Source organism: Boleophthalmus pectinirostris, unplaced genomic scaffold (genome assembly GCF_026225935.1).
Source record: "Boleophthalmus pectinirostris isolate CB_2022bp ecotype Guang Dong unplaced genomic scaffold, ASM2622593v1 HiC_scaffold_22, whole genome shotgun sequence".
Classification (NCBI taxonomy): Eukaryota; Metazoa; Chordata; class Actinopteri; order Gobiiformes; family Gobiidae; genus Boleophthalmus; species Boleophthalmus pectinirostris.
This window is the reverse complement of record NW_026571190.1, coordinates 42635022-42647521: the sequence shown is the minus strand read 5'-3', so window position 1 is coordinate 42647521 and position 12500 is coordinate 42635022. Positions and strand designations below refer to the sequence as shown.

General features: G+C 49.3%; 2 protein-coding genes across 2 annotated transcripts in view; one reads left to right on the top strand and one right to left on the bottom strand.

The window, feature by feature from the left end:
- soul4 (heme-binding protein soul4) overlaps nucleotides 1-3961 on the bottom strand; it is a 10068-nt gene extending 6107 nt beyond the window's left edge. Inside the window, exons 1-3 of the mRNA XM_055158418.1 lie at nucleotides 3834-3961; nucleotides 2589-2755; nucleotides 634-719 (exon numbers count right to left, since the gene is read on the bottom strand). Coding sequence (XP_055014393.1) covers nucleotides 634-719; nucleotides 2589-2745 — 243 coding nt within the window. The 5' untranslated portion in view covers nucleotides 2746-2755; nucleotides 3834-3961. The remainder of the gene's footprint in view (nucleotides 1-633; nucleotides 720-2588; nucleotides 2756-3833) is intronic.
- Nucleotides 3962-8322: 4361 nt separating this feature from the next.
- The window catches only part of tmem178a (transmembrane protein 178a), a 12633-nt gene continuing 8455 nt past the window's right edge, over nucleotides 8323-12500 (top strand). Inside the window, exons 1-2 of the mRNA XM_055158531.1 lie at nucleotides 8323-8836; nucleotides 11202-11315. Of these exons, the coding sequence (XP_055014506.1) occupies nucleotides 8392-8836; nucleotides 11202-11315 (559 nt within the window). The 5' untranslated portion in view covers nucleotides 8323-8391. The remainder of the gene's footprint in view (nucleotides 8837-11201; nucleotides 11316-12500) is intronic.

Here is a 12500-nt window from a genome sequence, read left to right as displayed (position 1 = left end):
ACAACGCACAACACAACACACATCACACACAACACACATCACACACACATCACACACACACACAACACACACACACACACAACACACACAACACATCACACACACACACACACACAACGCACACACACACAACACACATCACACACAACGCACACACACACACAACACACACACACACACACACACACACACACACACAACACACACACACACAACACACAACACACAACACACATCACACACAACACACACACACATCACACACACACAACGCACAACACACACAACGCACAACACAACACACATCACACACAACACAACACACACAACGCACAACACATCACACAACACACAACGCACAACACACACACACATCACACACAACACACACAACACACACACACACAACACACACAACGCACACACACACACACACACACACACACAACACACACAACACACACAACACAACACACACAACACACACAACACATCACACACATCACACACACACACACACACACAACGCACAACGCACAACACACACAACGCACAACACAACACACACAACACACACAACACACACAGCAGACAGGAGCAGACAGGTGCAGACAGGTGCAGACAGGTGCAGACCTTCTGGTGGGAGGAGATGGGGGCGTAGGGCAGTGTCTCCCTCTGGTGGCTGTTCCGGGTCATTTCATGGATCGGGCCGGTCATTTCTGACACACAAAAGTATCACACACAAGTATTTGTACTGCAGTATTTGTACTCAGTATATGTACTGCAGTATTTGTACTAAGTATTTGTACTGCAGTATATGTACTACAGTATTTGTACTGCAGTATATGTACTACAGTATTTGTACTGCAGTATTTGTACTACAGTATTTGTTCTGCAGTATTTGTACTAAGTATTTGTACTGCAGTATTTGTACCGCAGTATTTGTTCTGCAGTATATGTACTACAGTATTTGTACTGCAGTATATGTACTACAGTATTTGTACTGCAGTATTTGTACTGCAGTATATGTACTACAGTATTTGTTCTGCAGTATTTGTACTAAGTATTTGTACTGCAGTATTTGTACCGCAGTATTTGTTCTGCAGTATATGTACTACAGTATTTGAACTCAGTATTTGTACTGCAGTATTTGTACTGCAGTATATGCACTGCAGTATTTGTACTCAGTATATGTACTCAGTATTTATACTGCAGTATTTATACTGCAGTATTTGTACTCAGTATTTGTACTGCAGTATATGTACTACAGTATTTGTACTCAGTATTTGTCTTTAGTTTCGTTGGAGTTTGGTTTTGATCTCAGAAAAATAAAAACGTCTTTTAAAACGAGATTGTCTGAAAAGTGGAAAAATCCAGAGTTTAAATCTTTATGTTTATCATGTGTCTCCACGGCAACAGCTGAACATCCTGCCATAGACATACATGTAGTACTACAGCACTCTCAGGTCATCCAGGTAAGGACAGGTGAGTCCAGGTGCTGGCAGGGGCGTCCAGGTGAGTCCAGGTGTGTACAGGTGTGTACAGGTGAGTCCAGGTGTGTACAGGTGAGTCCAGGTGTGTACAGGTGAGGTGTGTACAGGTGAGTCCAGGTGTGTACAGGTGAGTCCAGGTGTGTACAGGTGAGTCCAGGTGAGTCAGGTGTGTACAGGTGAGTCCAGGTGAGTCCAGGTGTGTACAGGTGAGTCTAGGTGTGTACAGGTGAGTCCAGGTGTGTACAGGTGAGTCCTAGGTGTGTACAGGTGAGTACAGGTGTGTAGGTGAGTCTACAGTGTGTGTGACAGGTGAGTCCAGGTGTGTACAGGTGAGTCTAGGTGTGTACAGGTGAGTCTGTGTACAGGTGAGTCCAGGTGTGTACAGGTGAGTACAGGTAGTGTGTGTGACAGTGTGTGACAGGTGTGTACAGGTGTGTACAGGTGAGTCCAGGTGTGTACAGGTGGTGTGTGTGAGTCCAGGTGAGTCCAGGTGTGTACAGGTGACAGGTGTACAGGTGCAGTGTGTGTACAGGTGTGTCCAGGTGTACAGGTGTGCAGGTGGTGTGAGTCCAGGTGTGTACAGGTGAGTCCAGGTGTGTACAGGTGAGTCCAGGTGTGTACAGGTGAGTACAGGTGTGTACAGGTGAGTCCAGGTGTGTACAGGTGAGTCCAGGTGAGTCCAGGTGTGTACAGGTGAGTGAGTCCAGGTGAGTACAGTGTGTGTGACAGGTGTGTGCAGGTGTACAGGTGACAGGTGTGTACAGGTGAGTCCAGTGTGTGACAGGTGAGTCCAGGTGTGTACAGGTGAGTGTCCAGTGTGTACAGGTGAGTCCCAGGTGAGTCCAGGTGTGTACAGGTGTGTACAGGTGTGTACAGGTGAGTCCAGGTGTGTACAGGTGAGTCCAGGTGTGTACAGGTGTGTACAGGTGAGTCCAGGTGTGTACAGGTGAGTGCAGGTGAGTGCAGGTGTGTACAGGTGAGTGCAGGTGTGTACAGGTGAGTGCAGGTGTGTACAGGTGAGTGCAGATGAGTCCAGGTGAGTGCAGGTGTGTACAGGTGAGTACAGGTGAGTACAGGTACTGCAGTACTACTCACCTGTGGGGACGGACACCTGGTGGGTGGAGCCGACCCGTTGCCAGTGCGACAGCAGATGGTCCTCTGCCATTGGCTGCTCCTCTGTGATGTCATCGCTGATGTCGTCGGTGATGTCATCGTCCAGTCCCTCCAGGTCTTCCAGAGAGATGAGCGCCATGACCTTTGACCTGCGCACAGCGGGGTCAGAGGTCACACATCTCTCCTGCACCCTAAATATATATAGTGTGTGTGTGTGTGTGTATATATATATATATATATATATATATATATATATAATATTTAAGTTTATAAGTGTTATATATGATGTTTATATGTGTTTTATATTTGATACTGTTTATGTTTGTTTTATTTGATGTTGTTTGTTCTTCTCTGTATTTCTCTGGTTAAACCGACTCACAACTCACACTTTATTTACCGGGACTAAACCTGGACTAAACCAGGACTAGACCCGGACTAGACCAGGTCTAAACCTGGACTAGACCCGGACTAAACCAGGACTAAACCAGGACTAAACCCGGACTAAACCAGGACTAGACCCGGACTAAACCAGGTCTAAACCAGGACTAAACCAGGACTAGGACCCGGACTAGACCCGGACTAGACCCGGACTAAACCAGGACTAAACCAGGACTAAACCCAGGACTAAACCAGGACTAGACCCGGACTAAACCAGGTCTAAACCAGGACTAGACCCGGACTAAACCAGGACTAAACCCGGACTAAACCAGGACTAGACCCGGACTAAACCAGGTCTAAACCCGGACTAAACCAGGACTAAACCAGGACTAAACCCGGACTAGACCCGGACTAAACCAGGTCTAAACCCGGACTAGACCCGGACTAAACCAGGTCTAAACCCGGACTAGACCCGGACTAAACCAGGTCTAAACCCGGACTAGACCCGGACTAAACCAGGTCTAAACCCGGACTAAACCCGGACTAAACCAGGACTAGACCCGGACTAAACCAGGACTAAACCAGGACTAAACAAGGACTAGACCCGGACTAAACCAGGTCTAAACCCAGACTAGACCCGGACTAGACCCGGACTAGACCCGGACCGGCAGAGGCTCTTTGTCCCGGTCTGAACCGGGCCGTGCGTAAAGTAGGTCAGCCGTTAGCATTAGCATTAGCATTAGCATTAGCTCCGGGGCTCCGCGGCGGGAGCTGAGCCCGGGACCGAGCGGGAACAGAGCCGAACAGAGCCGCACAGAGCCGCACAGAGCCGCACAGAGCCGGGCTTACCTGGCTAAGGTCCCGGCGGGTTAGTCTGGTTATGATCCGAGTCTGGAGCAGGATATGGACCAAAACAAGCACAGTGCGCATGCGCCTCACAGCGACCCCTTCAGGACATAACGAAAAGTGAACACAGAGTGACACTAGAGTGAACACAGAGTGACACTAGAGTGAACACAGAGTGACACTAGAGTGAACACAGAGTGACACTAGAGTGAACAGAGTGACACTAGAGTGAACACAGAGTGACACTAGAGTGAACAGAGTGAACACAGAGTGACACTAGAGTGAAAACAGAGTGAACACAGAGTGACACTAGAGTGAACACAGAGTGAACACTAGAGTGAACACTAGAGGACACAGAGTGACACTAGAGTGAACACAGAGTGAACACTAGAGTGAACAGAGTGAACACAGAGTGACACTAGAGTGAACACAGAGTGACACTAGAGTGAACACAGAGTGACACTAGAGTGAACACAGAGTGACACTAGAGTGAACACTAGAGTGAACACAGAGTGACACTAGAGTGAACACAGAGTGAACACTAGAGTGAACACAGAGTGACACTAGAGTGACACAGAGTGAACACAGAGTGACACTAGAGTGAATACTAGAGTGAACACAGAGTGACACTAGAGTGAACACTAGAGTGAACACAGAGTGAACACAGAGTGACACTAGAGTGAACACTAGACTGAACACAGAGTGAACACTAGAGTGAACACAGAGTGAACACTAGAGTGAACACAGAGTGAACACTAGAGTGAACACAGAGTGAACACTAGAGGACACAGAGTGACACTAGAGTGAACAGAGTGAACACAGAGTGAACACTAGAGTGAACACAGAGTGAACACTAGACTGAACACAGAGTGAACACAGAGTGACACTAGAGTGAACACTCGAGTGAACACAGAGTGACACTAGAGTGAACACAGAGTGACACTAGAGTGAACACAGTGTGAACACTAGAGTGAACACAGAGTGACACTAGACTGAACACAGAGTGAACACTAGAGTGAACACAGAGTGAACACAGAGTGAACACAGAGTGAACACTAGAGTGAACACAGAGTGACACTAGAGTGAACACAGTGTGAACACTAGAGTGAACACAGAGTGAACACTAGAGGACACAGAGTGAACACAGAGTGAACACTAGAGTGAACACAGAGTGAACACTAGACTGAACACAGAGTGAACACAGAGTGACACTAGAGTGAACACTAGAGTGAACACAGAGTGAACACTAGAGTGAACACTAGAGTGAACACAGAGTGAACACAGAGTGACACTAGAGTGACACAGAGTGAACACAGAGTGACACTAGAGTGAACACAGAGTGACACTAGAGTGAACACTAGAGTGAACACAGAGTGACACTAGAGTGAACACTAGAGTGAACACTAGAGTGAACACAGTGTGAACACAGAGTGAACACTAGAGGACACAGAGTGACACTAGAGTGAACAGAGTGACACAGAGTGAACACTCGAGTGAACACAGAGTGAACACTAGAGTGAACACAGAGTGAACACTAGAGGACACAGAGTGACACTAGAGTGAACAGAGTGAACACAGAGTGAACACTAGAGTGAACACTAGAGTGAACACAGAGTGAACACTAGAGTGAACACTAGAGTGAACACAGAGTGAACACAGAGTGAACACAGAGTGAACACTAGAGTGAACACAGAGTGAACACTAGAGTGAACACAGAGTGAACATAGAGTGACACTAGAGTGAACAGAGTGAACACCAGAGTGACACTAGAGTGAACACAGAGTGACACTAGAGTGAACAGAGTGAACACAGAGTGACACTAGAGTGAGTGAACACAGAGTGACACTAGAGTGAACACAGAGTGAACACAGAGTGACACTAGAGTGAACAGAGTGAACACAGAGTGGCACTAGAGTGAACAGAGTGAACACAGAGTGACACTAGAGTGAACACTAGAGGGCGCAGCTGGAGGGACTATGTCTCTGGACTGGCCTGGGAACACCTCAGGGTCAGTTTTTGCAGAAAATGAAAAGTTTTACCTCATAAAAATCAGTAAATGTTGTTGTGACCCAACACTCAGACTCAAGACTCAAGAGTCAGACTCAAGAGTTTCTGTTTGACTCATGAAAGTGACTTCAATCCAGAACAAACCGTTAGAAAACTGTTTATTTTGTCAGGGCTGTGTGTGTCTGTGTTTGTCTGTGTGTGTGTGTGTGTGTGTGTGTGTGTATGTATAGTGTGTGTGTGTATATATGTGTGTGTGTGTGTATAGTGTGTGTTTGTGTGTTGCGCTGAGCTCATTTCTCTGAATCAGCACTTTTTTTTTTCTTTTTCAAACTCGTGAAATTTTAATGAGACAAATCAATAATTCACCGTGTCCTTCACACACACACACACACACACACACACACACACACACACACACATACACACACACACACACAACACACACACACACACACACACACACTATACACACACACACATACACACAACACACACACACACCTATACACACACACTACACACACTATACACACACATACACACACACACACTATACACACACACATGCACAATACACACACACACACACACACCTATACACACACACACACACACACACACACACATACACACACACACACACACACATACACACACACACACACACACTATACACACACACACCTATACACACACACTATCACACACACACACACACACACAACACACATATACACACACACACACACACACACAACACACACCATACACACACACTATACACACACACACACACATACACACACACTATACACACACACCTATCACACACACACACACACACACACACACATATACACACACACACACACACTATACACACACACACTATCACACACACTGTACACACACACACACTATACACACACATACACACACACACACACTATACACACACACACACACCTATACACACACACACTATACACACACACACACACTATACACACACACACACACACACACACTATACACACACACACACACACACACTATACACACCACACACACACACACGTGCACACACACACACGTGCACACACACACACGTGCACACACACACACGTGCACACACACACACGTGCGCTCTCTCAGTGTTGTTCCTGTGGAGTTGTTTTGAAGGACACTGCAGATCGATGCACTTCCCATGATCCTTTGCTCCCGGATCAATGAGACCTGAGCCTGAGTCAGATGCCCTCCCTCCTCCTATCTCTCCTCTTCCACCTCCTCCTCCTCTCCTCTCCTTCTTCTTCTTCTTCTTCTTCTTCTTCTTCTTGTGTCACTGATGTAAAAGTTTGGGAAAAAACATTTGTGATGAAAAATCAGAATGAGACAAAAAAAACTTTTACATTGTACTTATTGTACTTTTCTGTGTACTTGTGAGTACTTGTGAGTACTTGTGTGTACTTGTGTGTCCTTCTTTACTTCCTTCTCTCCTTCCTCGTCTCCTTGTTGCCGGTAGCAACAGGTCATGTGACTCTGGAGCCTGTTCCCATGACAACAGCAACACTCATCAGGAATATTAATGACCAAACATCCCCGAGACCTGGTTCAGACCTGGTCTAGTCCTGGTTCAGACCTGGTCTAGTCCTGGTTCAGACCTGGTCTAGACCTGGTCTAGTCCTGCTCTAGTCCTGCTCTAGTCCTGCTCTAGTCCTGGTCTAGTACTCATCTGGTCCTGGTTAAGACCTGGTTCAGACCTGGTCTAGTCCTGGTTCAGACCTGGTCTAGTCAGACCTGGTCTAGTCCTGGTTCAGACCTGGTCTAGTCCTGGTCTAGTCCTGGTTCAGACCTGGTCTAGTCCTGGTTCAGACCTGGTCTGGTCCTGGTCTGGTCCTGTTTTAGACTTGGTCTAGACCTGGTCTAGAACTGGTTTAGTTCTGGTCTGGTCCTGCAGATTTTCTTGTGTTGAATTATTGATGAACTGATCTGTTCGTCCTTCAGACTCTGCAGGACTGAGCCACCAACAAACCCCTGTCAGACCCTGCACCTGTCAGACCCTGTCAGACCCTGTCAGACCCTGCACCTGTCAGACCCTGTCAGACCCTGTCAGACCCTGCACCTGTCAGACCCTGTCAGACCCTGTCAGACCCTGTCAGACCCTGCACCTGTCAGAGCCTGTCAGACCCTGCACCTGTACATGTGCGCGCGCGTGTAGGACAGACACGTGTGTGTCGTGCGCGTGTCCTGCGCGTGTTTGTGGCTCGTGCGGGGCGCAGTGAGGCCACGCCCAGCGCGGCCGCAGTGACGCAGTGACGCACACTTCCGTCGCGCCTCTGCCGCTCGCGCAGTGCCGCAGAGCTGAGCGCGCGGCGCACGCGCCTTTCCTCTTTTCTTTGTCTTTTATTTTGAAGGAGCGCACGCGCGTACGGGACTTTTATTGTGAAGGCGCCGGAGCCTGCTGCGCGCGCCCCGCCCTCCGCGCGCACACTCTCAGAGCGGCGCGAGGAGCGGCGGATGGAGACGGACCTGGACCTGGACCGGGACCGGGACCATGGCGCGGGACGGAACCAGCAGCGCGTGCACGAGGGAGCGCGCGCGGCCGCTGACAGTGACGGTAACGGCCGCGAGCCTGGGTTTGAGCGCGCTCTCGTTCCTGCTGCTCGTGCTCGCCATCAGCACCGACCACTGGCACGAGACGGACACGCGCGCGCACAAGCGCAACTGTGACCGCGCAGGCGCGGACTCCACGGATCAAAAGAACCGCGACGAGCCCATCTTCCACCTGCCGCTCGTGGACGCGCCGCGCGGCTCCGTGCTCAGGCCCGTGCACGTGGGCAGCCGCGAGGACGAGCTTCTGGAAAACTGGCGCGCGATCCTCGGGATGGGCATCCTCGAGACCGAGTGCGGGCGCCCGCTCTTCTCCACGCACGCGGGCCTCTGGCGCAAGTGTTACTTTATGGGAAAAGACCCGGATATAGACAAGCTCATCGTCAAAGGTACGTGCGCGCTCGCGCACGCGTACACGGGCGCGCGCCCGGCCCGCTGCCAAGCGCGCCCCTGATCAGTGATCAATAACTCCTCCCCCTCCTCCTCTTCTTCTTCATCTAAAGAACTAAGATCATCTTCTTCCTCTTCCTCCTCCAGAGTTTGTGTCTGACGACTCAGCAACATTCTGAGTCTAGAATTCTAATTCTGGTCCGGTTCATGGTCCAGTCCTGAGTCTGGACCTGGTCTGGACCTGGTCTGGACTTGGTCTGGACCTGGTCTGGACCTGGTCTGGACCTGGTCTGGACTTGGTCTGGTCGTTTCTAAAGCTCCAGTCGTCGTGTTCCACACAGGAAGTTCTCCAGGAGGCTCTTCTGGCTCCTTCTGACTCTGGCTCTTCCACTGGAAAACTGTGGCTCCTCTGGACCTGAGCTCTGACCTGAGCTGTGACCTGAGCTGTGACCTGAGCTGTGACCTGAGCTGTGACCTGAGCTGTGACCTGAGCTGTGACCTGAGCTCCTCTCTCTGCTGGACCCTCAGTTTGGTCTGAGATGTTCTTCTTCTCAGGATCCTGGAGTTTAGTTCAACACTTCAGGTCATGGACGACCTGAAGTCCAAACGCTCTGGAGAAAATGTCCTTCTGGTCACAGTGAAGCAGGTGCTCAGGTGCTCCTCACAGCTTCAGAGGTCCACCTCAAACACCTCAGTGAGGAACAGAAGAGTCCTGAGTGACCTGAGTCTCCACAAACGAAGCTCCAACTGAAGCTCATGGAGCCAAATGAAGCTCATGGAGGTCAGCAGCCACAGCGGAGGATCTGGAGCCAAATGTTTTAACCGACAAAATGTTGAACTAAACTCCAGAAGAACATCTCAGACCAAACAGAGGCCCCAGCAGAGAGAGGAGCTCAGGCCACAGCTCAGGTCACAGCTCAGGCCACAGCTCAGGTCACAGCTCAGGTCACAGCTCAGGTCCAGAGGAGCCACAGTTTTCCAGTGGAAGAGCCAGAGTCAGAAGGAGCCAGAAGGAGCCAGAAGAGCCTCCTGGAGAACTTCCTGTGTGGAACACGACGACTGGAGCTTTAGAAACGACCTGAAGTAGAAACAGAATTTGGTCCAAAACCCCAAACCTGAGTCACCAGGTCACATGGGCCAAATTAAACCAATCACTGTTGAGCTCTCGGTGACGTCACACAGTCATGTGACGCTGCTCGTCCAATCACATCAGCTTATTATCGCCGTGATTCAGTGAGTTTGGAGCTGTGGGAGCCGAGCTTCAGGAGCTTCAGGAGTTTCAGGAGTTTCAGGAGTTTCAGGAGCTTCAGGAGCTTCAGGAGTTTCAGGAGTTTCAGGAGTTTCAGGAGTTTCAGGAGTTTCAGGAGTTTCAGGAGCTTCAGGAGTTTCAGGAGTTTCAGGAGCTTCAGGAGTTTCAGGAGTTTCAGGAGCTTCAGGAGTTTCAGGAGCTTCAGGAGCTTCAGGAGTTTCAGGAGTTTCAGGAGTCAAGGGCTTCAGGAGAGTTCAGGAGCTTCAGGAGCTTCAGGAGTTTCAGGAGTTCAGGAGCTTCAGGAGCTTCAGAGTTTCAGGAGGGTTCAGGAGTTTCAAGGAGCTGCAGGATTTCAGGAGTTTCAGGAGTTCAGGAGCTTCAGGAGCTTCAGGAGTTTCAGGAGTTTCAGGAGTTTCAGGAGCTGCAGGAGTTTCAGGAGTTTCAGGAGGTTCAGGAGCTTCAGGAGCTTCAGGAGCTTCAGGAGCTTCAGGAGCTTCAGGAGTTCAGGAGCTTCAGGAGCTTCAGGAGCTTCAGGAGTTTCAGGAGTTCAGGAGCTTCTTCAGGAGTTTCAGGAGCTTCAGGAGCTTCAGGAGTTTCAGGAGCTTCAATACGACATTTTCTCAGTCCTGAGTCTCGAGTCTCGAGTTCTTCTGCAGTGGGAAAATCGGGCCTCAGCATCAGAAAGTTTAAGAACCTCACTGATCTAATCACCAAATCAAAACTCCTGTTGCTCCTGTCGCTTCTGTCCCTCCCTCCTAGAGTTGAACTCTGCTCTTCTGGTCAGTGGCCTTTTTACTACATTATTACTACATTATTACTACATTATTACTACATTATTACTACATTATTACTACTTTATTACTACATTATTACTACATTATTACTCTATTATCATTTTCTTTCGTGTCTCGTCGTTTCTGTCACATCCACTGACACGCGAGTTACAGGAACAGCTGAAAGGTCTAACCACGTGTGTATATGTGTTGTGTGTGTGTGTTGTGTGTGTTGTGTGTGTGTGTGTGTGTGTGTGTGTGTGTGTGTGTGTGTGTGTGTGTGTGTGTGTGTGTGTGTGTCGTGTGTGTGTGTGTGTGTGTTGTGTGTGTTGTGTGTTGCAGGAATAGCTGAAAGGTGCACTCCGGTGAAGTATCACTTTTCGCAGCCGATCCGTCTCCGGAACATTCCCCTGAACCTGACCCGGACCATCCAACAGGACGAGTGGCACCTGCTGCGTGAGTCTGGGACGGGAGGGCATCTGGGGCAGTGGGAGGGCATCTGGGGCAGCCTGAGGCTCAAACTGAGGCTCAAACCCAAAAGCAAAATTATCCCAAAAATCCAAGATTCAAAACGTTACGATGAAAAATCTCAGTCCTGGTCCAGTCCCGGTTTAGTCCTGGTTTAGTCCTGGTTTAGTCCTGTTCCAGTCCTGGTTTAGTCCTGGTCCAGTCCTGGTTTAGTCCTGGTTCAGTCCTGGTTTAGTCCTGGTTTAGACCTGGTTTAGTCCTGGTTTAGTCCTGGTTCAGTCCTGGTTTAGTCCTGGTTTAGACCTGGTTTAGTCCAGGTTTAGTCCTGGTTTAGACCTGGTTTAGAGCTGGTCTAGTCCAGGTTTAGTCCAGGTTTAGACCTGGTTTAGACCTGCTCTAGTCCAGGTTTAGTCCTGGTTTAGACCTGGTCTAGTCCAGGTTTAGTCCTGGTTTAGACCTGGTCTAGTCCAGGTTTAGTCCTGGTTTAGACCTGGTTTAGACCTGGTCTAGTCCAGGTTTAGTCCAGGTTTAGTTCTGTTCCTGTGAGTCTGTGTCTCGTTAAAGTCGTTTTGTTCAAAGCGGCGTGGGCCTCCAGCGTTTCCCTGACGACGGTCGGGATACGGTTACCGTGGAGACACAGCGGGGGGTGGGGCCGGGGATACGGTTACCGCGGAGACCGGCGCTAATGATGCACCGAGCGAATCAAAGCCGGACTTCACACAGAGACGCCCACGCCAAAACCTTACAGCTGTTCAGACCTTACAGCTGTTCAGACCTCACAGCTGCTCAGACCTTACAGCTGTTCAGACCTCACAGCTGTTCAGACCTTACAGCTGTTCAGACCTCACAGCTGTTCAGACCTCACAGCTGTTCAGACCTCACAGCTGTTCAGACCTCACAGCTGTTCAGACCTTATAGCTGCTCAGGACTTTGGAGCTTTCAGGTGTTCAGGAGCCTCAGTTTTGGACTCAGGGGCCCGAGTCACACAAACACAGACACAAACACAGACACAAACACAGACACAAACACAGACACAAACACAGACACAAACACAAACACAAACACAGACACAAACACAGACACACAAACACAAACACAACACAGACACAAACACAGACACAAACACAGACAAACACAGACACAACACAGACACAAACACAAACACAACAAACA